Source organism: Rutidosis leptorrhynchoides, chromosome 4 (assembly GCF_046630445.1).
Source record: "Rutidosis leptorrhynchoides isolate AG116_Rl617_1_P2 chromosome 4, CSIRO_AGI_Rlap_v1, whole genome shotgun sequence".
Lineage (NCBI taxonomy): Eukaryota > Viridiplantae > Streptophyta > Magnoliopsida > Asterales > Asteraceae > Rutidosis > Rutidosis leptorrhynchoides.
The window spans coordinates 181,938,950-181,962,614 of record NC_092336.1 but is presented as its reverse complement, the minus strand read 5'-3'; the positions used below and the strand labels follow the sequence as shown (position 1 = coordinate 181,962,614).

Genomic DNA, 23,665 nt, shown 5'->3' with positions numbered 1-23,665 from the left:
GTGAGATTAGTTAAAAAAAAATTACGTTTGTTATTTAACACAAAAGGAACCGAATCCACAGCTACTGTTCGGATTGATGAAGAAGGCTTGTTGTTCGATGGTGTATAAACAGCAAGTGACTAGTTTGGTTGATGATTTATCTTATATGTATATGTATATGTTATTATCCAATATGTATATATATGAAAACTGAGTTAGTTGAGGAATAATCACAAGCCAAATAGTGAAGCACTAACATTATTTGATAGTTAATATGCACGAACTATTACTGCCGACACTTTAGTACGGTATTATTTCGTACTCCGTTGATAATCAGTGGCGGATAAAGGTTCTCAGAAAAAATCCCAAATTTTTATATTAATTTTCTTTAATTATTTCTGTCATTATGGTATAAAATTTGGTCATTAACTATCAGATAAAAATTACATTAATTATTCACTCCCAACCTTAAGTAAAATATAAAAAGTCTTAAAATTTATCAAATAACTTCTAAATGTATTATTAATAAGCTTATAATTTATAAAACTCATTTTTGAATCACCGTTTATTTTAAAATCACATAAGTTCCTTTTTAACTCGCTTACTATCAATCGAATGAAAATTGAGCGTTACCTTTGCTAACAAAATAATTTCAAAATTACAAAATATATATATTTTATTTATATATAGATACTTTTTATATATTATTATTATTTTTACAAAATTAATTATAACAATTACTATATATACTATTTCATATTATTATATACAAATATATATATATATATATATATATATATATATATATATATATATATATATATATATATATATGCATATCCATTTACAAGCAATCATATCGTGAATCGTCGGGAATAGTCAAAGGTTAAATGAATTCATATAAACAGTTTCAAAATTTTGTAACTCAATATTACAGACTTTGCTTATCTTGTCGAAATAATATAAGATTTAAGTTTAAATTTGATCGGAAATTTCTGGGTCGCCACATTCGACTCCGTGCGGGAAATCTAGTACCCGGAGAAGAACGCCGAAGATTGTATTAGGAGCGGTCCGGAGTTTGAAGTTGTCACTTTTGTATTCGGAACTCGTTTAATCTACTGGTACTTCTATCCTTTATCTTATTATAATGTCTTTTATCATTATGTTCTGTGATGTTGTTGCCATGATTAGCGAGTAGTTATCATTAGTGTATACTATGATATAACCAGTTATAATACCGAAATAGTATTATGGTTTGCGTATGTTGTTGAAATGCTTTCCGATTATGCTATAAACTCAATCGCTGTTCCAACTAATAGAACGTAGTTATTGGCTCTGTTATTGGGAAGTCGCGAACCCCGATCCAGAGTGCACTATCTGTGTCACCCCTTGGTAAGAGAAGTCTATCGGATACAACGTAAGATCAACTGAGGCACACCAGTTGTAGTAAGTCTATCAAGCTTTGGATTCCGACTGAGGACTCTTTCGTAGTGAAACATCTAACTAGAACCCTAGTACATTGTCGGTGTCAGACCATGCTAGTATAGTCACCAAGCATATAAACTTCGTACGTGCATGCTGAAGCACAACGGTTGTTGTAAGCTGTACCTCTGCTAAGTAAGGCCATGGAACCCGGTCAGTGTTGATTAGTACACTGCTCCATAATGCGGTCGCAAGCATTGCACCCCGCTTGAGGGATTCTTGGTTAATTAAGGAACTGTTTGTTTAAACACATAAAGGATTGGACTGTTAGGATAACCGAACAAGTTCATGGAAGTCAACTTGACTTGGCCATGGTGTTCTTTATGGTTGAACTCTTTTAAGGGCCTAACTATCTTTTAAACCCAATCATTAACGAAAGCTCGGATATGGTAAACCCTGTATTCAATTATGCTTAAGAAAGTTTAGACCTTTGTGGAATGTTAATACGTCACCCAACCGAGTCGCTCAATTGGATGAGCCGTCTGAACGTGTATGCCTGTAGTCAGACTGCACGGGCGTCAGGGGTAAGGGACGTTGCTGTCTATTCAGAATCTTCATGCCTATCGCATTACCCAGTGACATGTCTTACGACAGGGGCGTTTAGGACCAGTGTAATGAATACAAGGCCTCCACCTATTCATGAGCCAGTATTCCATAGTCTTGGCAGAATAACTGATGAAATCATAGTATGCACTTGCTTTAACCTTATCTGAATTACGAATTTTATTGCATTTACTTTATCTATCTTATAAACTAGAAAAACCCAAAATTAGGTAACCACTACTCCTTTATAACTATCTTAAGCTTTAAATATTGGTTCGATTCTACTGATATCTTAAAAATACGACCCTGGGTCATACTTCCCTTACTCATTATAAAGAGTAGTACGATTTATGCCCCCACTAAATATAAATTTAAAACAGTACCCCCTATTGGTGGCTGATTCTGACGTGTTGCGACCTAACGACACCGCACAAATAAAACCGTCCGTTTTGGCCATATCAATAAGACGAAAGATAGATTCCAAGTTTTTGAACCAGCGAGTGAGATCAATTGGTCCCTCAGTACCACTGAATTCTTACGGTCGGTTAGCCATGAAAGTTTTATGGGAACACCCTGCTTGGTTGTTACCATTTCCATTTGCATTGACCGCCATTGCAGCAGCTATACCTTCAGCAATCAGTCACTGCATACAAGCTTCGGGTGTCTCACGTGGAGGCATGATCTTGAAAACAAAATAATACAACCGTTAGTACTAAGAATAATACTAGTGTTATAAATGGAATAGATCGGACATAGAAAAATTAACCATTATAATAATAGTCAATGAACACTAATGAGTAATATCATGGTAGTTATGATAGTTATAGAAATAACCACAACATGCGTACATACATATGACAAAAATCATCCACCATACATAACATCTAACATACATGACCTATATTACACATAATATAACATTCCAAAAGCCACAACACCATAATATAATCACGATAATGATAAATAAACAGATGATATAAATGAAATAACCATCTATAACATAAATGAAAATGTATCACGATAAAAATCCTCGGCAAAAACACCGTACATCACCAAAAATGTATGTAAATAGGAAATAGGTCTATGAAATAAATAAATCATCCGTGATCATATCATATCACATCTTCTTGAAGCGGGTATGATACGCTGGTCCAGCATGAGGCTCCTCGGGAGTCTCATACCTTTTCAACTTATCCTTCACCACCTCCAACTCAGCTTTGATGCCACGCATCTCATCTTCTAACGCCTTAAACTTCGCGTCCACCTCGTGATCACGCTTACGGGTCTCGAACTCAACACCGTTCCTGAAGCTATCGAACCTCGCCAGTCATGCCTAACTTCATCAATCACGTCCATATGCGGCAGAACACGCAAGCAGTCACTCAAAGCATCAATACGGGGTCTCTGGATGGAAAGCCCGGGTCATGTGGGTAACATTAGACATATAGTAATTAACCAGATCATCCATACGAGGCTGACGAGCACGACGTCGAGCGGTAAAGGGAGAAACAGGAGCAGGAACAGAAGCATTAATTGAAGCCGACATCTGTAAACAGGAACACATAAGAACATACAGTGGAGAAATAATAATAAGCAACAAACTTATAAATATTCCTCATGAGAACATAAATGCATATTAATGATATAACAGGAATGGTCGGGCTGTAGACTAGACTCTAATGCACCCTAATGACCAAGGGTTGACCACATTGTGACCGTCAAGGTCACTACAACCTAGCTCTGATACCAACTGAGACGACCCGTCAAGTACCCTTAACGGCTCTGTCACTTGGTCCCACAGCTTGATCATAACTCTACATGAATTTAATAAATAACATTGCATTCTTTATTTAAAAATAATTTCCTATAAAGGAAACCTGTCATAAATGTAAGTTTAGAAAAACCAACATAAGTAATTAACCAAAAGTTGACCAAAACCAAGTCAACAAACAACCACAATTTAATGTAACCAAAACAGAATGCAAGTTTAATGTTTAACAAAAGCTGCCAATATGTATGTAGACTCTCTAAGCACAGCGGAAGCAATCAGTCAAGTACCTGATAAAACATACGAGTAAACTGTCAACAAAAATGTTGAGTGAATTATAGGTTTAAATAACATATAAACTTTAGACCACAAGATTTCAGATGTTAGAAAACATAAAAACATTATTCCATTAACCCGTGAGCCACTTGGTAACCACTTAACCATTCCTTACCCTTAACATACAACAATATACATTGAACAGGTGTATCTTCAAAAATTACAAAGTATTAATACATTCTGATTATAAATTGCTAGCGCGACTAGCACGAAATGGGGTTGTCAAGCCCGATAGATCTATCCATAGGATTCGCGTTCACCAGTAGAAACCAGTTATTACAGTTACCAGATTAGGAAATATTTTCGTTCAACTCACAATGAATAACTTAAAGTAATTTCCACTTGTGTCTAAAATGTAAAACAAAAGCTGCATGTATCTCATCCCAAAAATACTTTAAAATAGTATGAAAAACGGGACTATAACTCACCTTAAGCAAACGAAGCAAAAAAGAAACAAGTATGCGAACATCAAAGGCAACTGATCAAGAATGATTACAACTCCGACCTAAAAATAAGTAGGTCGATATAGATAACTAACTTAGGTCAAGTCTTAGCATGTTAACCATAGTGCTTGTTGTAGTAAAGCAAAGAACAGCAATCAGTATGGTTCGGTATGATCGAGACAGCGTAAATACGTACTTTATATTTTTAGAAAGTTTCTATTTTTATTAAGTTTTCATTTTTGGAAAGTTTCTATTTTTAGAAAGTTTATATTTTTAGAAAGTTTCTATTTTTGGAAAGTTTTCTTATTTAGAAAAGTCACCAAAAGTCAACTGAAAGTCAAAGTCAACTCAAAAGTCAACTCAAGTCAACATCAAAGTTTAAAGTGTAAATCACATTAATAATATAAGTTATAATATTATTTAAAATAATATTAGTATAAACTAGTCATATCATAACTTTAATTAAATTAAATTAAATTGAATTACAAAGTTAATATAAGTTTAAATGATATAATAGATATAACATAAGTATTTAATTAATTAATTAAATATTAGTCATATCATAAGTATTATTAATTAATAATGAATTATTAATTGTAATATAAGTATCTTAAATTAATTATGAAATGTTACACATATCATAGGTATTTTGTTATAAGTATTAAACCATAAGTATATTTGTTTCCCACCAAAATGGAGAGAGAGAGTGGCTGAGAGAGAGTGAAAACTCGGCGACATTCCAGGGAAAACAACGCAACAAGGAGCATCGATGGAAGTAGGAGACAGTACATTGGTAACAACTACAGGGATCACTCGCTGAGATTTAACGACCCTAGGCTTACATCTTTCATGATCTTCAATTTCAGTGAAACATGGAAGGTGCCAGACCTATGGAAATGCTTTAAACTCTATGGTGCCATCAGAGATGTCTACATTGCTAGGAAAAGATTGTTGAATGGGAAAAGATTCGATTTCGCCAGATTCCAAGATGTCAAGGACGTGGAAGTTTTCTTAGAACGACTGAACAAGATAAACTTTAATGGGTGGTTTCTTAGGGCGTTTAAGGCTTTTGAGAGAAAGAAAGATGTTCCAATAGCAGATGTTTATGGGAAGAGCAATGAACATCAAGGTTTTCGGCATCAGCAAGCAGCAAACTACAACAATAAACATCAAACCACTTCTAATTATCCTATCAAAAATGCTTTTATGGACGGGAGAAAGTACATAGAAGTAGTGGACAGATGTAACTCAAGTCGTGACCAACAACGTGGAAGCTCTATGCCTAAGGGAGAAGATGTAGCTGGGGATAGATCTGAAAATAAATCACCTAGTATTCGCTGGGTGACTATTGAGGAAGAGGACCTTAATTTAGGGATCCTCAACAAGACAATTGTGGGCGAAGTTAAAAATCTTAAAGTATTGGATCAATTACAAGGTGTGGTCGAAGCTGAAGGATTGAGAGATATTAACTTCAAATACTTAGGAGGCTTGGAAGTAATGTTAATAAGTGAATCTGCAGAAACATCGGATTTCATTCTTGAAAATCAAGACCATGGGATCAGAAGATGGATGGAAAACCTACGAAAATGGGAACCGTCTTCTATTACGCCCGGAAGGTTGACATGGATCAGCATTTTCGGGGTTCCAGTCCTATGCTGGAATGAGAATACTTTCAGGAAAATAGCTTCATGGTGGGGTCCGGTTATGGATTTAAGAAACTGCAATCTGGTTGGAAACCAGAACCTCACAATTGGTAGGGTTCTAATAAAGGTAAGAGGCCATGAATTAATTCGAGATAAGGTTATGGTTAAAGCAAAAGGAAACATCTTCTATGTTACGGTTAAAGAGGAGTCAAGGGATATAGTCCAGGTTAACTGTAACATCCTAGTGTCGGGCCTAGGTGAAATTACGTATCTGTCCTTTTATTGCGTATTAAATGTGTTTTAGGGAATTAATAAATTATTGGGTGTATTTAATTAATTATTAGTTCAGTGAGTGCGTTTTGTGACAAGGGTCACATAAATATTTTATTTATTAATTTTGGAATTCGTTTAGGCTCCCGACTGTGATAGGTTACGATTCTGAAAATAGATAAATACCCGTGTTTTATGAGGTATGGGATTAAATACCTTTTTATTACTAAAAAACATCCCCACTCCTTGTTTATTTACTGTTCGTGGTTTTCAATTCCCTTCCCCCGGTTTCTCTATCGACTAGTACACACACACACACACATAAACTAAACTCTAAACTTTAATTAGTCGGAGATGATGATGATTTACAAGCTTCAATTCTTGATTGCTAGTTCCTCCATCAAGGTTTGTCTATCTTCCTTGTTTATTTCAGGGTTTATACAAGTTTTATTAAATAATGCAATTGGGGTTTAAATCTATGAATTTAGTAATCAATTAGTGATAAAAATGCTTGAATTATGTTAGTGTAATTGTTAGAAATTGTTGTGGGTTAATTTAGGTTCAAATACATGCAAGAAACACCAATTTTTTAGGGTGAACTCGGGTATAAACAGCAGCGAGCTGCTGTTGCTGTTTCTGTTCTGTTTCCGGCAGTGGCGCCGCCGCCTCCGGCCGCCGTCTGCCATCCGCCACTGTTGCTCACCACCACCGCCACCTGCACCACCCTCCGCCCACCCTCTGTCATTGCTGCTACTGTTTTTGTTGTCCACCACCGCTGCTACTGCAGCATGCGGTCAGCGGCTGCTGCTGGTGGCTAGTGGTGGCAGCTGGCGGCCGATTGGTGGTGGTTGTGGTTTTTTTGTGGTATGTGTACTCGTATGACCCGACCCGTTTGTGTATCGATCCAATTATTGTTTTGATTTGGGTTTTTAGTTGTTTAAGTGTGCATTTTGTATGATTTGTCGTTATAATTCATAACCCATTTTGTTAGTTTTAATTTGGGTTCTATTTGGATATGTAGACGTTTGTATGAAGTATTTATTTAACTCGTGACACGCCTATATGAAAGTATGTTTAAGTTTGTTTGCCCATTTAGACCCGACCCATTTGAATGGAACTGTGGTTCAATTGTCATTTAGTCTTGACCGATGGTATGATTAATCTATATATATATATATATATATATATGTGTGTGTGTGTGTGTGTGTGTGTGTGTGTGTGTGTATGTGTGTGTGTGTGTGTGCGTGCGTGCGCGCGCGCTGTGTGTACGAGAATATATATATATATATATGTATATGTGGATATGTATATGTGGATATGTATATATGAATATATATATATATATATAGATATATGTATGTGCGAAAATATATATGAGTATATGTATATTGTGCACGTATCATGTGTTAACAGATTTACATATAGATATATGTATATATTATGTACATATATGTGAATACATATATATATATATATATATATATATATATATATATATATATATATAGGTGTGTATGTTGACATATATATGTGTATAGTGATGGATACATACATGTGTATGTAGATATAACTATATGCGATCACCCGTTTCGATCATTGACCCGTTTGTTGGACGTTTTTGGGTGATACTATAACGTAATAGTATATTCGCGTACTTATACGTATTTTAGTACATGGTACGGTATATATATATATATATATATATATATATATATATATATATATATATATATATATATATATGTATGCAGTATTGTTATTAAATGTGATACGATTTACTAACTTGTTCAGTATTATTCTCAGGTGATACAGACGAGGAGAAGACTCGGTGATATTAGACTACCGAGTTAAGCTGGCGATCGGTGAGTGGGTCTATCTCCGGATAGAGTTTGAGTAGCAAGACGTGCCATTGTTGTTTACTCTATTTATTAGATTAATGTTATATCCGATTGCCATGTTTAGATAATGGTTAACATGTTAGTGAATTATTACATGTTGATGATATTGTGTGATATTATGTGCACTGTGTTTAACGCCAGCCGGGCCTGGGGAGGCTGGGGACTCATAACCGAGCCTGGGGAGGTTAGAGTCCGTATGAGGTCAACCGAGCCTGGGGAGGTTGGGTCCAAAGGCTACTGATTGTGGAGTATAGTACGAGTGATGCATCCCCTGCGTCCGGATGACTATACTGTGAATCGAGTAGCGGGGACTATCGGTAGACTCTAGCCCGATCAGCTAAGAGTCATGTGCTCGTACAAGCCGCCGATCCTCGTATTATCGTTATCTTTGTTGTATATTGTTAGGACATTAGCATACTTTGTAGTTGAAGCTGGTTTGATGCTTAGACTTGATCTGTTAGATAGATCCATTCACTTAGCAGTTGTGCTAATTCCCCCACATTTCCACTCTTACAGGTTCAGGTTGTGCATGTTAGATTTAGGGTGAAGATGGGTTGTTGAAGATATGTTTGACGAGTCGGAACTCTGATGTCGAGTCTTTTATTTCGTTTGTTTGAATGTAATTTAATACCCGATTTTGTAACTATAACGGACTTTTAATATTCATGATGATAAATATGTAATATAATACAGGTATCGTTATATACGGATGTCTGATTTCTAAACAGGTCATTTCCGCTGTGTTTAAAAAAAAACAGGGTGTTTCAATTGTGGTATCAGAGCATGGATTTGGAAGCGTGTTCACGGAAGTGACATGTTCCCAAATCATGTGTCGAGTCAAACATATCTTGAGGGATAGGTTAAGTGAATGAGATAGGTATAACGGCGTTAGTTGTTAGTTGCTAACCAGTGTTATACTAAGCTTTGGTGTGAGATGTTGTACAGTACAGGTATGGCTGATAGTGACGGTGATGCTATGACCCCCAACGCCCCTGGAACAGTCAGAGCTTCAGAGTACAGCTATGTATCAGGTACGGAATCTCAGAAACCGATGTCAGGGTTGTAAGGACAGTTACCGAAGGTTCATGACAGGTAATATGAGTTAGAGCACTAAGTGTAGGTGGACTCTGATATTGTGCCTTCAGATCGGACGGTATAGTCAATATCAGGTGGGTATTCAGTTTCTGTTTAGATGAAACCGTGGTGGGTAATATTTTTCGGTCACTGATGATGCAACCTCAGTAATAGCTCGACAACAGTACCATTATCCGATACAGAAGCATTCATCATCAGTAAAAAAAAATAATAATAATAAAAGTAATAATAATAGTAATAATGAAGGAAAGGATTCCGCTAGACATAATTTGAGTAATTGACCTCTTGGGTATTCCAGGTTAAATTAGTCAGTAATCTAGGAAGTTTAGTGGACTTAACCAAGTAGAAGAATCAAGACGGATCGGTACGGGTTCTTTGTAAAAGGTAGGGTGTGATAGGTATATGTCGCCCTACCATGGAATATGATTTATTCTATCGATGATATCTATGAGATGTGATATGACAGATCAAGAAACTAAGTTGGGTTCTTGTAAAGGTAGTATATATATTGGATTTGTCAGTGTATAAGACACAGAGTGTTTAGGTGTTCGACAGATCGGAGAGTGAGTTCTGGGGCGGGGTCTGGGGCACATATTTCTTCAGCCGAGTAATCTTCTGCTCTTTGGTCGGACAAAAGAGAAGGAAACCCACAGTGGATATAGTTAGAGTACACTAGATGTGTCAAAGGCTAGTGATACATATGACGACTCGACTGACGGTACGTGTTTATCACATTTTTGTAATTTTTATTATTACAGTTGGTAATATGTAGTTGCATATAGTAAGTCATTAATGTGGAAATGTATGCTAGACAATTGTTGCGTGATATAGTGGAAACTTTTTAGATGGCCTTAGACTAGTTTCCTGCTTAGTAGTGCATAGTGGCTTAATTATTGTAATAGGTTGCGATGCTAGTTGAGACATGTTATTTGTAATGCGTGCAACCTATTAACGTGATGTGACGATCGCTCCAAATCCATATGGACGAACACGTCATTCATTGATTCCATTGCGAGGTATTTGACCTCTATATGATACGTTTTGTAAACATTGCATTCTTTTGAAAAGGCATACCATAAATGAATATTTAATTCCAAGGTTTTCGACATCTGATGATTTCTACATATAGACAACCACCGTAAATAATAGTTTACAATAATACTTCCATTGACAATGTAGTCAAAATAGATACATGATGATGGTTTTGTGAATGCAACGTTTTCTTGAATAAAGCATGCAAGACTCCATGCACATAGCTTGTATAACATGTAAGCAAACAGCGGAAGACTTCTAGGGAACCTGAGAATAAACATGCTAACAAGTGTCAACACAAAGGTTGGTGAGTTCATAGTTTTAGTGTTTCGCATAATCTGTATATAAAAGTGGATTACAAGATTTCAGTTGTTTCATCCAGAAACGTTTATCAAAATATTCTACGAAATTGAGCACCCTGGTAAATAAACTTAACGTATATATAATTTGTACCCTTTGTATAACCATCTTAAAAATACACGCAAACCAACGTGTACGCTTCTCAAATAGCATACGTCCGTTAAAAGGCTAGTGCTCTAGCTCGGACGGGGATGTCAAGCCCTATGGATCCATATACTACTACTCGCGCCCACCAGTTCTTATAACTGGCAGTTACTAGTTACCAAAGCTAAGGGACTTTAGGTTTAAACTCAGTGTAGAATTTAGTATGTACTTGTATCCATTGCGTTTAAAATAAAGTGCATGTATTCTCAGCCCAAAAATATATTGCAAAAGCAATTAAAAAGGGATCAATGAAACTCACGCATATAAATATTGTATATCGGTTAATAAAGCATTTGCATATATTCTCAGCCCAAAAATGTAGAGAGTAAAAGGGATCTTATGAAACTCACACACATAAATATTGTAAATCAGTTAATAAAGCATTTGCATGTATTCTCAGCCTAAAAATATAGAGAGTAAAAGGGATCATATGAAACTCACACATATAGATATTGTAAATCAGTTAATAAAGCATTTGCATGTATTCTCAGCCCAAAAATATAGAGAGTAAAAGGGATCATATGAAACTCACTGTTTAATATTGATATACAATATTGTAGAAAAGCACGTAGACGCATCTGAGATGATAAACACGAGATTTGCTTCACAAAAGTACCCCCGAACATTACCCATAACCTCCTTGGTAATAACCCATATTTTCCTTAGCTCTAGCTCGCTTGGAACTCGTTTTGAAAATTACTTGGACAGCACTCCGTCGTAATATTTTATGTACATTATTATTTTTGTATCGCAAAAATAATAACACTAATAATAAAAATAATAAGATTAATAATAATCTTATTAATAATAATAATAATAATAATAATAATAATAATAATAATAATAATAATAATAATAATAATAATAATAAATATTATACGGAGTAATATATGTGAAAAAAAATGGAACGAATTCGACTGAATTTATAGATGTTTTCTGGATCCAGCCTCCATGCGATCGCATGGAGTTTCTTTGGTATGCTCATGCGATCGCATGAGCTTAATTGACAGCTCACATTTGATTTGTTTTGTAGTTCGTCGACATAATTAAATATTAATATAATATATATAATTTATATAATTAATTATATATTATATTAAATTCACGTGCATAGTTGATTTGTAATTTTCGTTCCGATAAGTCGTACGTCATCACTCGACTTATGTCCCGGTTCCGGTTTCTCGAACGCATTTTTGTACGCTTAGAAAACTAGTACTTTTCATTTTGTGACTCGTACCTTTGTCACAATATAACTTAAATTATCCCTAAATTATATCACTCAAATTATAACTTATACATTTGAGTGTTTTGGTCATTTACTTCTATAAATTATTGTCTCGCTATTTGTTAAAATACATTTTAAAATAGTGTTTTACTGTAGCAAAGTTACTGTAGCAAAGTCAATTTTTTACTGTAGCAATTCACTGTAGCAAAGTCAATTTCACTGTAGCAAATAGTGATTTTCGAAAACACTGTAGCATTTTGAGTAATGTGGCAATTTGAAAACACTGTAGCAAATTAGTGTTTTACTGGTTCATCTTAAACGTTTTAGTTAACTTATCTAAATATCAATCGAATCAATAATCGAATGTTATTATCGTTTACTAAATAACTTGAAATCATATATATTCAAATAGATATATAAACCAATAAGTTTAATGTACGGTATCATGCAATTAAAACTTTGTTACATTTTCAAGTTATAGTATATATATGTATCTATTTACATATAATGGTTCGCGAATCGTTGAGAATAACCGAAAGGTATTTGAATAGTTCAAAAATTTTGAGATTCAGTTTTACAGACTTTGCTTATCGTGTCGGAAATGTTAATCATACAAAGATTAAGTTTAAATTTGATCAGAAATTTCCGGGTCATCACACGTGACGTGTTAGTATTGTTGTAATAGTGCCATTCTTTAGGTATTGGATAGTTATCTTGAATGCGATTGGCCTATTAGTCCAGACTTAGTTTATGTTGCTATGCCAGAAGAATTGGTGGGAATCAAGACATGTAGGAAGTCTTTTTCCTTACTATTGACTGATGACCGTCGGGACACACGCAGTGACCCGTAGGGACTATTTTAGGGTTGTAGTCCCCTTTATGTCTTGACCATAGACTTGAACCTTAGTTAGTGGCCTTTTGAGACATAGTCTGTATGCTTAATAGACAGTGATAGAACCAGTAGATCTGACTGGACCAGTAGTATCCTTGTATGACTGGACTTGTTATGTAGGACCCATAAGGTTGTTCTAAGAAACTATTTTCCTTCCTTGGTCAGACGTGACCTTGCGTGTGGTCCGTAAAATGTAAGTGCATAATGTTTCCTTGTATTGGTCTCTTGGGTGAGTTGAGATGGACTTTAACATGACCGAGGATTGAGTTTTGGATGTGAGTTGACCCTAAGACTAGGGTGAGTGTCCGACTGTGAGTGAAGTTGTGATTAGTATCACTTAAGGATGAATCGATGTAAGTTGATAATACCATGTTCAAGGGGTATTGTGACTGTAGAGGATTTAGAGAGAAGTGTTGGAATTTATTAGTATGTTGCGAAAAAAAAGGATTAGTGAAGTACAATTGAACAGTGAAAATGTGCCAAGATTGTTGTAATTGGATAACAAATATAGAAACCCTGAGTTTAGAATATATTTGTTATTAGTGGATTATAACTGCCAGTGATCATAGTAAATAGACTGCAATCGATTGACGAACTCGATTAGGGTCTTATCCGAAATACCCGAATTGAAGATATGATTTGAGATGATGTATTACGTCTGGCCAACAGAATACATCATGGTAAATCATACAGTACTTTTGGGAGTAGTTTCGGGAGTCGGAGGAGATGTAGTGATTGATAGTCTGTTTTGAATTTCGGAGGATTTTGACCAAAAGCTGACTTTTTCGACTTGGTTCTGACGGATGTAATGTACCTAGACTTTGTGTAATTATTAGTTTAATAGGATGATGGTTATTCTATACTCAGTATTCGTGATTCGGTGATTAGATTTAATGAGTGGACCAGAAATGCAATTCAGTCATTAAATTAGTGAGTGAATATCGACATGATTAAGCGAATTTCGATGAAATTCTTAAATATCAAGATTGAAACAGATATTAAATTGCTGAATATGGGTAAATTAGTGTAATCCGAGTTGACTTAGCGATATGGTAGTGATGAAATTAGCTAAGTTTGTGTGTTCTAAGGAAAATGATAGCCATTAATCAGTGTTTAGACTGATTTGATTTGGGAAATTTGATGATTGTGACTCAGGGATAACCCCAAATCATGATTGACAGATATCATGTAGAGGGTCATTAGTGGTGACTCAACAGGTTAGTGTGTATAACTTGGACTTGAGATGGAATTTTTGTGGTAATTCGTAAGAATGATGACAGACCAAGTTTGAAATTCGGACGAAATTAGACTTGTTTAGTTATTAGATAGCGGCATGTTTTCAGCATTGAATTACTTTTGTAAGTGGTGTAGACTTTAATCTAGATCAGAGTGTAGGGTACGATCTGGATGTTGTGTAGTGTAAATAAACTTGCAGCTCAGCGTATAGCGGGTCTTGACCCTTGCGGTAATCTTAGTAGACAATGTGTTTGATTTTGGGCCAGTGAGTAATCTTTTGACCTACGAGAAATGGACGGAGCTTTGTAGGATATATGACCGTAAGACATGTTTTGATTTAGGTCTAGTTGTGACCCGTTGTGGTGGATTGTAGTACTCATGACCTTTGTTGACCTTGACTGACCAGATTCCGAGGACAGAACCTCTTTAAGGGAGGTAGATTTGTAACATCCTAGTGTCGGGCCTAGGTGAAATTACGTATCTATCCTTTTTTGCGTATTAAATGTGTTTTAGGGAATTAATAAATTATTGGGTGTATTTAATTAATTATTAGTTCAGTGAGTGCGTTTTGTGACAAGGGTCACATAAATATTTTATTTATTAATTTTGAAATTCGTTTAGGCTCCCGACTGTGATAGGTTACGATTCTGAAAACAGATAAATACCCGTGTTTTATGAGGTATGGGATTAAATACCTTTTTATCACTAAAAACAGCCCCACCCCTTGTTTATTTACTGTTCGTGGTTTTCAATTCCCTTCCCCCGGTTTCTCTATCGACTAGTACACACACAAACACACATAAACTAAACTCTAAACTTTAATTAATCGGAGATGATGATGATTTACAAGCTTCAATTCTATATTGCTAGTTCCTCCATCAAGGTTTGTCTCTCTTCCTTGTTTATTTCAGGGTTTATACAAGTTTTATTAAATAATGCAATTGGGGTTTAAATCTATGAATTTAGTAATCAATTAGTGATAAAAAATGCTTGAATTATGTTAGTGTAATTGTTAGAAATTGTTGTGGGTTAATTTAGGTTCAAATGCATGCAAGAAACACCAATTTTTTAGGGTAAACTCGGGTATAAACAGCAGCGAGCTGCTGTTGCTGTTTCTGTTCTGTTTTCGTGAGCGGCGCCGCTGCCTCCGGCCGCCGTCTGCCGTCCGCCACTATTGCTCGCCACCACCGCCACCTGCACCACCCTCTGCCCCACCCTCTGTCATTGCTGCTGTTGTTTTTGCTGTCCACCGCCGCTGCTACTGCAGCCTGTGGTCAGCGGCTGCTGCTGGCGGCTAGTTGTGGCAGTTGGCGGCCGATTGGTGGTGGTTGTGGTTTGTTTGTCGTGTGTGTACTCGTATGACCTGACCCGTTTATGTATGTTTAAAAAAAGTGGGTTAGCTTGCCCATTTGAACCCCGATCCAATTATTGTTTTGATTTGGGTTTTTAGTTGTTTAAGTGTGCATTTTGTATGATTTGTCGTTATAATTCGTGACCCATTTTGTTAGTTTTAATTTGGGTTCTAAATTGGATATGTGGACGTTTGTATGAAGTATTTATTTAACTCGTGACACGCTTATATGAAACTATGTTTAAGTTTGTTTGCCCATTTAGACCCGACCCATTTGAATGGAATTGTGGTTCAATTGTCATTTAGTCTTGACCGATGGTATGATTAATCTATGTGTGTGTGTGTGTGCGCGAGCGCGTGCGCTGTGTGTACGAGAATATATATATGTATATGTGGATATATATGAATATATATATAGATATATGTATGTACGAAAATATATATGAGTATATGTATATTGTGCATGTATCATGTGTTAATAGATATACATATAGATATATGTATATATTATGTACATATATGTGAATACATATATATAGATATATATATAGGTGTGTATGTTGACATATATATGTGTATAGTGATGGATACATACATGTGTATGTAGATATAACTATATGCGACCGCCCGTTTCGATCAGTGACCCGTTTGTTGGACATTTTTGGGTGATACTATAACGGAATAGTATATTCGCGTACTTATACGCATTTTAGTACATGGTACGATATATATATATATATATATATATATATATATATATATATATATATATATATATATATATATATATATATATATATATATATATATATATATATATATATTGCAGTATTGTTATTAAATGTGATACGATTTACTAACTTGTTCAGTATTATTCTCAGGTGATACAGACGAGGAGAAGACTCGGTGATATTAGACTACCGAGTTAAGCTGGCGATCGGTGAGTGGGTCTATCTCCGGATAGAGTTTGAGTAGCAAGACGTGCTATTGTTGTTTACTCTATTTATTAGATTAGTGTTATATCCGATTGCCATGTTTAGATAATGGTTAACATGTTAGTGAATTATTACATGTTGATGATATTGTGTGATATTATGTGCACTGGGTTTGACGCCAGCCGGGCCTGGGGAGGCTGGGGACTCATAACCGAGCCTGGGGAGGTTAGAGTCCGTATGAGGTCAACCGAGCCTGGGGAGGTTGGGTCCAAAGGCTACTAATTGTGGAGTATAGTACGAATGACGCATCCCCTGCGTCCGGATGACTATAATGTGAATCGAGTAGCGAGGACTATCGGTAGACTCTAGCCCGATCAACTAGGAGTCGTGTGCTCGTACAAGCCACCGATCCTCGTATTATTGTTATCGTTGTTGTATGTTGTTAGGACTTTAGCATACTTTGTAGTTGAAGCTGGTTCGATGCTTAGACTTGATCTGTTAGATAGATCCATTCACTTAGCAGTTGTACTAATTCCCCCACATTTCCACCCTTGCACGTTTAGGTTGTGCATGTTAGATTCAGGGTGAAGATGGGTTGTTGAAGATATGTTTGACGAGTCGGAACTCTGATGTCGAGTCTTTTATTTCGTTTTTTTGAATGTAATTTAATACCCTATTTTTTTAACTATAACGGACTTTTAATATTCGTGATGATAAATATGTAATATAATACAGGTATCGTTTTATACGGATGTCTGATTTCTAAACAGGTCATTTCCGCTGTTTTTTAAAAAAAAAAACAGGGTGTTTCATTAACTTAGATCAGGGTGATGATAGTGACTAGGAAACAGATATAATCTCGGATGAAGATGATTCTAGGAGTAAAGAAGACTCGCCGAAAAAGGTTGGAATTCCAGTTGCTAATCCCGTTATAGTGCCGGAAGATGAAGGGTCCAGGTGTATGGAAACTAGCGATCATTTCTCAAGAATTGAGGAGACAGTTGTCTTTCCTGAGGAAAAAGTTGGCTGCGCTGTAGAAGATGTAGGGGTGCTTAAGGATCCCTATTTTCAAGAACCTACAGAAAAAGTAAATGATGGTGATAATGTTGACAATTTGGGCCTGTAGATGGGCCTGCAAAGAGTGTGAACATCAATCCATTATATGGAGGTGGACCTAATCCAGTTGGGCTTACTAATGCAAGCGATAATATGGACCATAGATATGATAGCGATGATGTCAACTTTGGGCCTAACATAGGGTTACAAGATGAGCATGCGACCGAGTCTATTCCAAAAGTTATTGGGTCATAGGGTTATAATATGGGGCTTTCAAATGAGGAGTGTTTGGACAACTTACTGGATGATGCAACATCAGGCCCAAAACAACTTCATCGTTCAAATCATAAGGTAAATGATCTATCAGATAACACTAAGCGGTTAGGGTCTGATGGTTTTGATCAATGCAATCAAGCAGCAATTTCGAGAAAACCTCGCAAATCTTCATTGGTCGAAAATCATAGTATCTCGATTGGCTCGATTTGGAGAAGGGTGGGCAATTGGAAAGCTTCCTCGAGAATCCTACACGCTAAAAATATTGCAAAGCGAATTCACAACCACCCGAATTTCAAGACAAAGGTACAGAAAACTTCATCTCCAAAGACAAATAAGAAGGATAACAGTTTTGATGTTCCAATTAGAAATACTTCGAGAGCTTCGGCAATCAGTACACGGAAAGCCAACTGCAGGAAGTCGAGCTCAAAAAATATTGGTTTAGAGGAGTTTGAATCATTGAATAGTGAAGGTAGCGTACAATTAAATGAATTCGGTAGAATGTTGGGGCTCAAAGGAACAAGCGATCAATAATAATAAAGTGTTTTTTTTATTCGGTACGTTCTGTTGCTATGAGAATTCTATCTATTAATATTTGAGGGTTCAAGAGGGAAGGGAAGATAGGTTGGTTTAAAGGAATTTGTGCTGAAACATACCCTGAAGTGGTTGCAATACATGAGACGAAATGTAATTCGGTCACAGACGCTTGGATAAAGGATCTGTAGGGTGTAAGTTCGTTTGGTTTTATACAAAAACCGACATCAGGTAGGTCTGGGGGCATTATGATAATTTGGGATTCGAATATCTTGAAGGTAGATCAAGCGGTTGAGGGAGATTATTTTCTTTCCATCAAAGGAAAATGAGTAGGACAGGAGAATGAAACCGTGATTGTGAATATTTATGGGCCTTATGATGATGTAAACAAAAGAAAACTTTGGCAAAACTTGGAAAATCTGATGAGTTTTGATGTGGATGATTGGGTTCTTTGCAGCGATTTTAACGAGATTAGAGGTCAAGAGGAAAGGAAAAATTGTATCTTTATAGATCGAAGAGCTAGCTTGTTCAATAATTTCATAGAGAAGATGCAGCTGATTGAAGTTCCTTTAATAGGAAAACGATACACAAGAACTTGTGATAATGGTGTAAAACTCAGCAAGCTTGATCGCTTTTTAGTGTCAGAACAATTAGCCAACAGATGGGGGGAATTATCAGCTATGGTTTTCGATAGGAATCTATCCGACCACTGTCCGGTTCTTTTGCGTGCTAATAACGTTTATTTCAGACCTAAACCTTTCAAAATATTCGATACGTGGCTTGATCATAAGGATGTGGACAATATTATTTGTAACGCATGGAATATAACGATGGATGGAAATAAGCCTGATATTATTTTCCGAAAGCGGTTGAAAAATGTTAAAGAAGAGCTACGGGCATGGAGTAAAAAGCAGTTTGAAAAGATCGACCAAGATATTGAAACACTCAAGGATGCTGTTAAGAATTGGGAAAGATTAATGGAGGAACGTGACTTGGACGATAATGAAAGGGAGTTGTCATTGAATACTAGGAAGCTGTGGCTGGAGAAAGAAAGTGAGAAGAGCAACATGCTAAAACAAAAATCGAGAGTCAAGTGGAACTCGGAGTGAGAGGAAAACACAAAATTTTTTCACTCGGTGGTAAAAAGGCGGATCAACAAGTCGAATATTCGGGGATTGTCAATTAAGGGTAAATAGGAAGAGAATCCGGCCACAATTAAGGAGGAGGTTTTGTCATATTTCAGCAACATATTTAAGGAAGGAAACTATGAGAGGAAGAAAGTGGCAAGTCCAGTTTACAATTCGATCACTTCTGATGATGCACACTTTCTCGAGCAACCCTTCTGTGAGGATGAAATATGGAATGCTATCATAGGATGTGAAAGCTCTAAACCTCCCGCGCCAGACGGTTTCAGTTTTAAATTCTTTAAAAAATACTGGGAGTTAATAAAAGATGATCTTATGAGGGCTATGTGTTGGTTTTGGGAGAAAAGCGAAATTTCTCACGGTTGTAACGCTTCGTTCTTATCGCTTATCCCTAAAAAGAAAGACCCGCAAGATCTTGGCGATTATCGACCGATCAGCCTAATCGAAAGCGACTATAAGATTATTGATAAGGTACTTTCAATAGACTTCGCCGTGTTATCCCAAAAATAATTAGACTGGAGCAGAGTGCTTTTATTAGTGAAAAATCGATTTTGGATGGCATTCTGATCCTAAATGAAGCCATAGTTGATTTAAAAACTCGACGGGAAAAATGTTTCATCTTCAAAGTAGATTTTTCTAAGGCTTTTGACAGTGTGAATTGGGAATTTCTTTTGGACACGATGCAAAGTATGAGATTCGGGGTGAAGTGGTGGAGGTGGATTGAGTCGTGCTTAAAGTCAGCCTTAGTTTCTATTCTCGTTAATGGCTCACCTACTAGAGAATTCAAGCTCGGGCGCGGAATTAGACAAGGTGATCCTCTCTCCCCATTTTTATTTCTAATTGTAGGAGAAGGATTGAATTTCCTTACAAAGGTGGCTATTAACAATGGGCTCTACAAAGGTGTTAAAATTGGTAATGATTCGATTCCATTTTCACATCTACAATACGCAGTCGATACGATCTTTATTGGAGAGTGGTCCACACGAAACATAAATAACACCATGAAACTTCTCAAATGTTACGAAGAAGTCTCGGGCTTATCAATCAACATCGCTAAGTGCAGCCTCTATGGCATTGGGGTCTTGAGCACCGCTTCCGAGACTATGGCTTCTCTCCTAAACTGTAAGAACGGGAGCTTTCCTTTAACGTATTTAGGTTTACCGGTTGGTGCAAAAATGAAGAATGTAATGGAGTGGGATTTGGTCATGAAAAAATTTCAAAAAAGATTTTCAGAATAGAAGGCTAGATTGATGTCATTCGGGGGAAGGTTAACTCTCATCAAGTCGGTCCTAAATAGTTTACCACTGTACTTCTTCTCACTTTATCGTGCTCCTTCAAGTGTTGTCAACATGCTCGAGGCAATGCGTCGTAAGTTTTTTTTGGGGAGGGGTGGGGGAAGAATCAAAAATGGCTTGGGTTAAATGGGAGAGCCTTTTGTCACCTTATGAAAAGGGCGGGTTAAATATTGGGACGTTAAAAGCAAAAAATCTTTCATTATTGGGCAAGTGGTGGTGGAGGTTCCGGGTGAAAACCGAAGCCTTTTGGACTAAAGTTATCAAAAGTATTTATGGGCGGGAGGGGGGGTTGGGTCATACTAATCTCGTCTCTGTTTCTAGTGCAAATTCAGTTGGGAAAAATATTGCTAGGATTGCTACTGATTTAGCTTCAAACAACATCAACTTTGGAGCTCCATTTGAAAGAACAGTAGGAGAGGGTAGGCATATTCTTTTTTGGCATGATTGTTGGGCAGGAGATCAAGCTTTCAAAGACAAATACCCACAACTATATCATTTGGAATTCGAGGAAGAACCTTCGGTTTTTGATAGGGTGAGATGGATCGATGGTACAATACATCATATGTGGGCATGGTGTCGAGAACATACAGGAAGAGTTCGTGATGAGTTAGAAGACCTTATCTCAGTCTTAGCTAACATCAATTTCACAAAGCAGGAGAATGATGAATAGAGATGGATACACGAGAAAGATGGCATATACAACATGAAACAAATGTCTAAAATGATTGATGACAGGCTGCTTCAATCTTATGTAAGTGCTTCAGAAACCATGAATAATAATCTAGTACCCAAATCATTAGGCATCTTTGCGTGGAGAATTAAAAAGAAAAGAATTCCGGTACGAGTTAAGCTCGATAAAAGGGGTTTAGATCTTAACACTATTCGATGCCCGGTATGTGATGACTCCTTGGAAACTGTTGAACATTCAATGATCTTTTGCAAAGTAGCAAGAGATACGTGGGATAGGGTGTATAAATGGTGGGGACTTGGTAACTTCAACACATTTAGTGTCGACGAGATCCTTAACGGTGACGGAATCAACATCTCGAGTAAAGATAGGAAGATATGGCAAGCCGTAGAATGGGTTTGCGGGTATCTACTATGGAAAAATCGAAATCATAAAGTCTTCAGGAATAAAGATTGGACGAGTGCAATGATTTTCAATGAGGTCCAAATCAAGAGCTATGAATGGATTTCTAAAAGGCTTAAATCGAAGTTAATCGAGTGGCATCAATGGTTGGTTAACCCAAGCTCTTATTGTTGTTCGAGTAGTCCTAGAACTGGAGTGGGCTGACTGTGCTTGTTTTATTCAAATTAGATACATTGTATATTGTATATAGCACATTAGATTTCATATATAGTCCCCTTTATAGTGTCTCTCGAGAGCATGCTTCTTGCATGCATTGTTGTATTTTCTCTTTAGCTTTAATAAAATTCTGGCTTTTCAAAAAAAAAAATTATAAGTATTTAATAATTAAATTGTATCATAATTAATTAATAAGTAAGTCTTATAATAAATAAATAAAAAAATTAATCTTTATTATAAGTCTTGATATAATAATCTTATATCATAAGTTTTATACTTATCATAAGTCTTCCCTTAATAATAATTGTATTATTAAATCATAAGTTTAATTATAGGAATAATTAAATCATACGTAATATAAATGTCAAATGATATAATAAATATATATCATAAGTATTAATTAATAATAATTACTTTTATAACATAAGTAATTTAATAATAATGAAAATCATTATTTATATACCTGAGTTAAATTTTATAACCATAAGTTTCATTAAAAAGTTCGTCGGGTCATAACTTGAGCCTCGGGTGTCAGTTTTGGACGAATCTTATATATATCCCCGTCTAACAAACCATCCCGATACCTTAGAATACTTAAGAACACCCCAAAATCAGTTCATATGGTCGTGGTGTACAGCCATGAACCAAACATTTCATTAATCCGCTTCAAATCTTGTTTTAGTCATTCCGGGTGATCCGTGGCTTGGATTTTGATAACCCGAACATAAAAGTTCATCTAATCATCAATCCTAACCCAATGGCACACCCCAAAATATCAAATTATGGTCCCAAAGTCGGACCAAAACCTGGTTTAACAACTTTGTACATTTCAAATTTACAAAACCCTAAATCAAGCATAGATTTTGATCCGTAACTCGAAACGAGATGAATCCAAAGCCTAAAATTATGTAGTCAATGAGAGGAACTCATTTATACACTTTAATTAATCAAAAAATGAGCCAAATACACTGATTATGCCAATAAAGCTGTTGTCCACAAATTGATCAATCGAAAACATACGCAATTGAACATTTCTAAGCATAATATCAGCAATACAACAACATACAAGCACTAATACATCAACATATATGTAAAATCAGTAAAACAAGATGAAAATGAAAAATCTAGGGTTTATGTTTATACCCTAATCAACAATCAATTGATATAGACACGTAGAGAACGAAGAGAGAAATCCGATTATGATGAAAGCCCTTTGATTCAAGTTAGTATTTGATAAAGAAATGGTGATGATGATGATGATGATGAAGGTGGCGATGGCCAAGGGAGGAGAAAAAGAGGAAGAGAGAAAAAAAATAAAGTGTTTAGGTTTACGAATTAAAATGTGATAAAATGAAATGGAAATGGCAAAATGAAAATGAAAATGGGGTATTTGTGGTGGGGGGTGGGGGGTTGGGTTTGGCCAA

At 36.0% G+C, this 23,665-nt stretch overlaps 2 protein-coding genes across 2 annotated transcripts; both read left to right on the top strand.

Annotated features, from left to right (window-relative positions):
* Nucleotides 1-17,952: 17,952 nt before the first annotated feature.
* LOC139841266 (uncharacterized) lies at nucleotides 17,953-20,878 on the top strand. Its single transcript, XM_071831493.1, has 5 exons — nucleotides 17,953-18,433; nucleotides 18,562-18,682; nucleotides 18,953-19,583; nucleotides 19,692-20,111; nucleotides 20,165-20,878. Exons 1-5 carry the CDS (start codon nucleotides 17,953-17,955, stop codon nucleotides 20,876-20,878), a joined length of 2,367 nt encoding a protein of 788 aa, XP_071687594.1.
* A 769-nt stretch (nucleotides 20,879-21,647) lies between these two features.
* LOC139841265 (uncharacterized) lies at nucleotides 21,648-22,229 on the top strand. Its single transcript, XM_071831492.1, has one exon. The coding sequence runs from the start codon at nucleotides 21,648-21,650 to the stop codon at nucleotides 22,227-22,229; it is 582 nt and encodes a 193-aa protein (XP_071687593.1).
* Nucleotides 22,230-23,665: the final 1,436 nt, after the last annotated feature.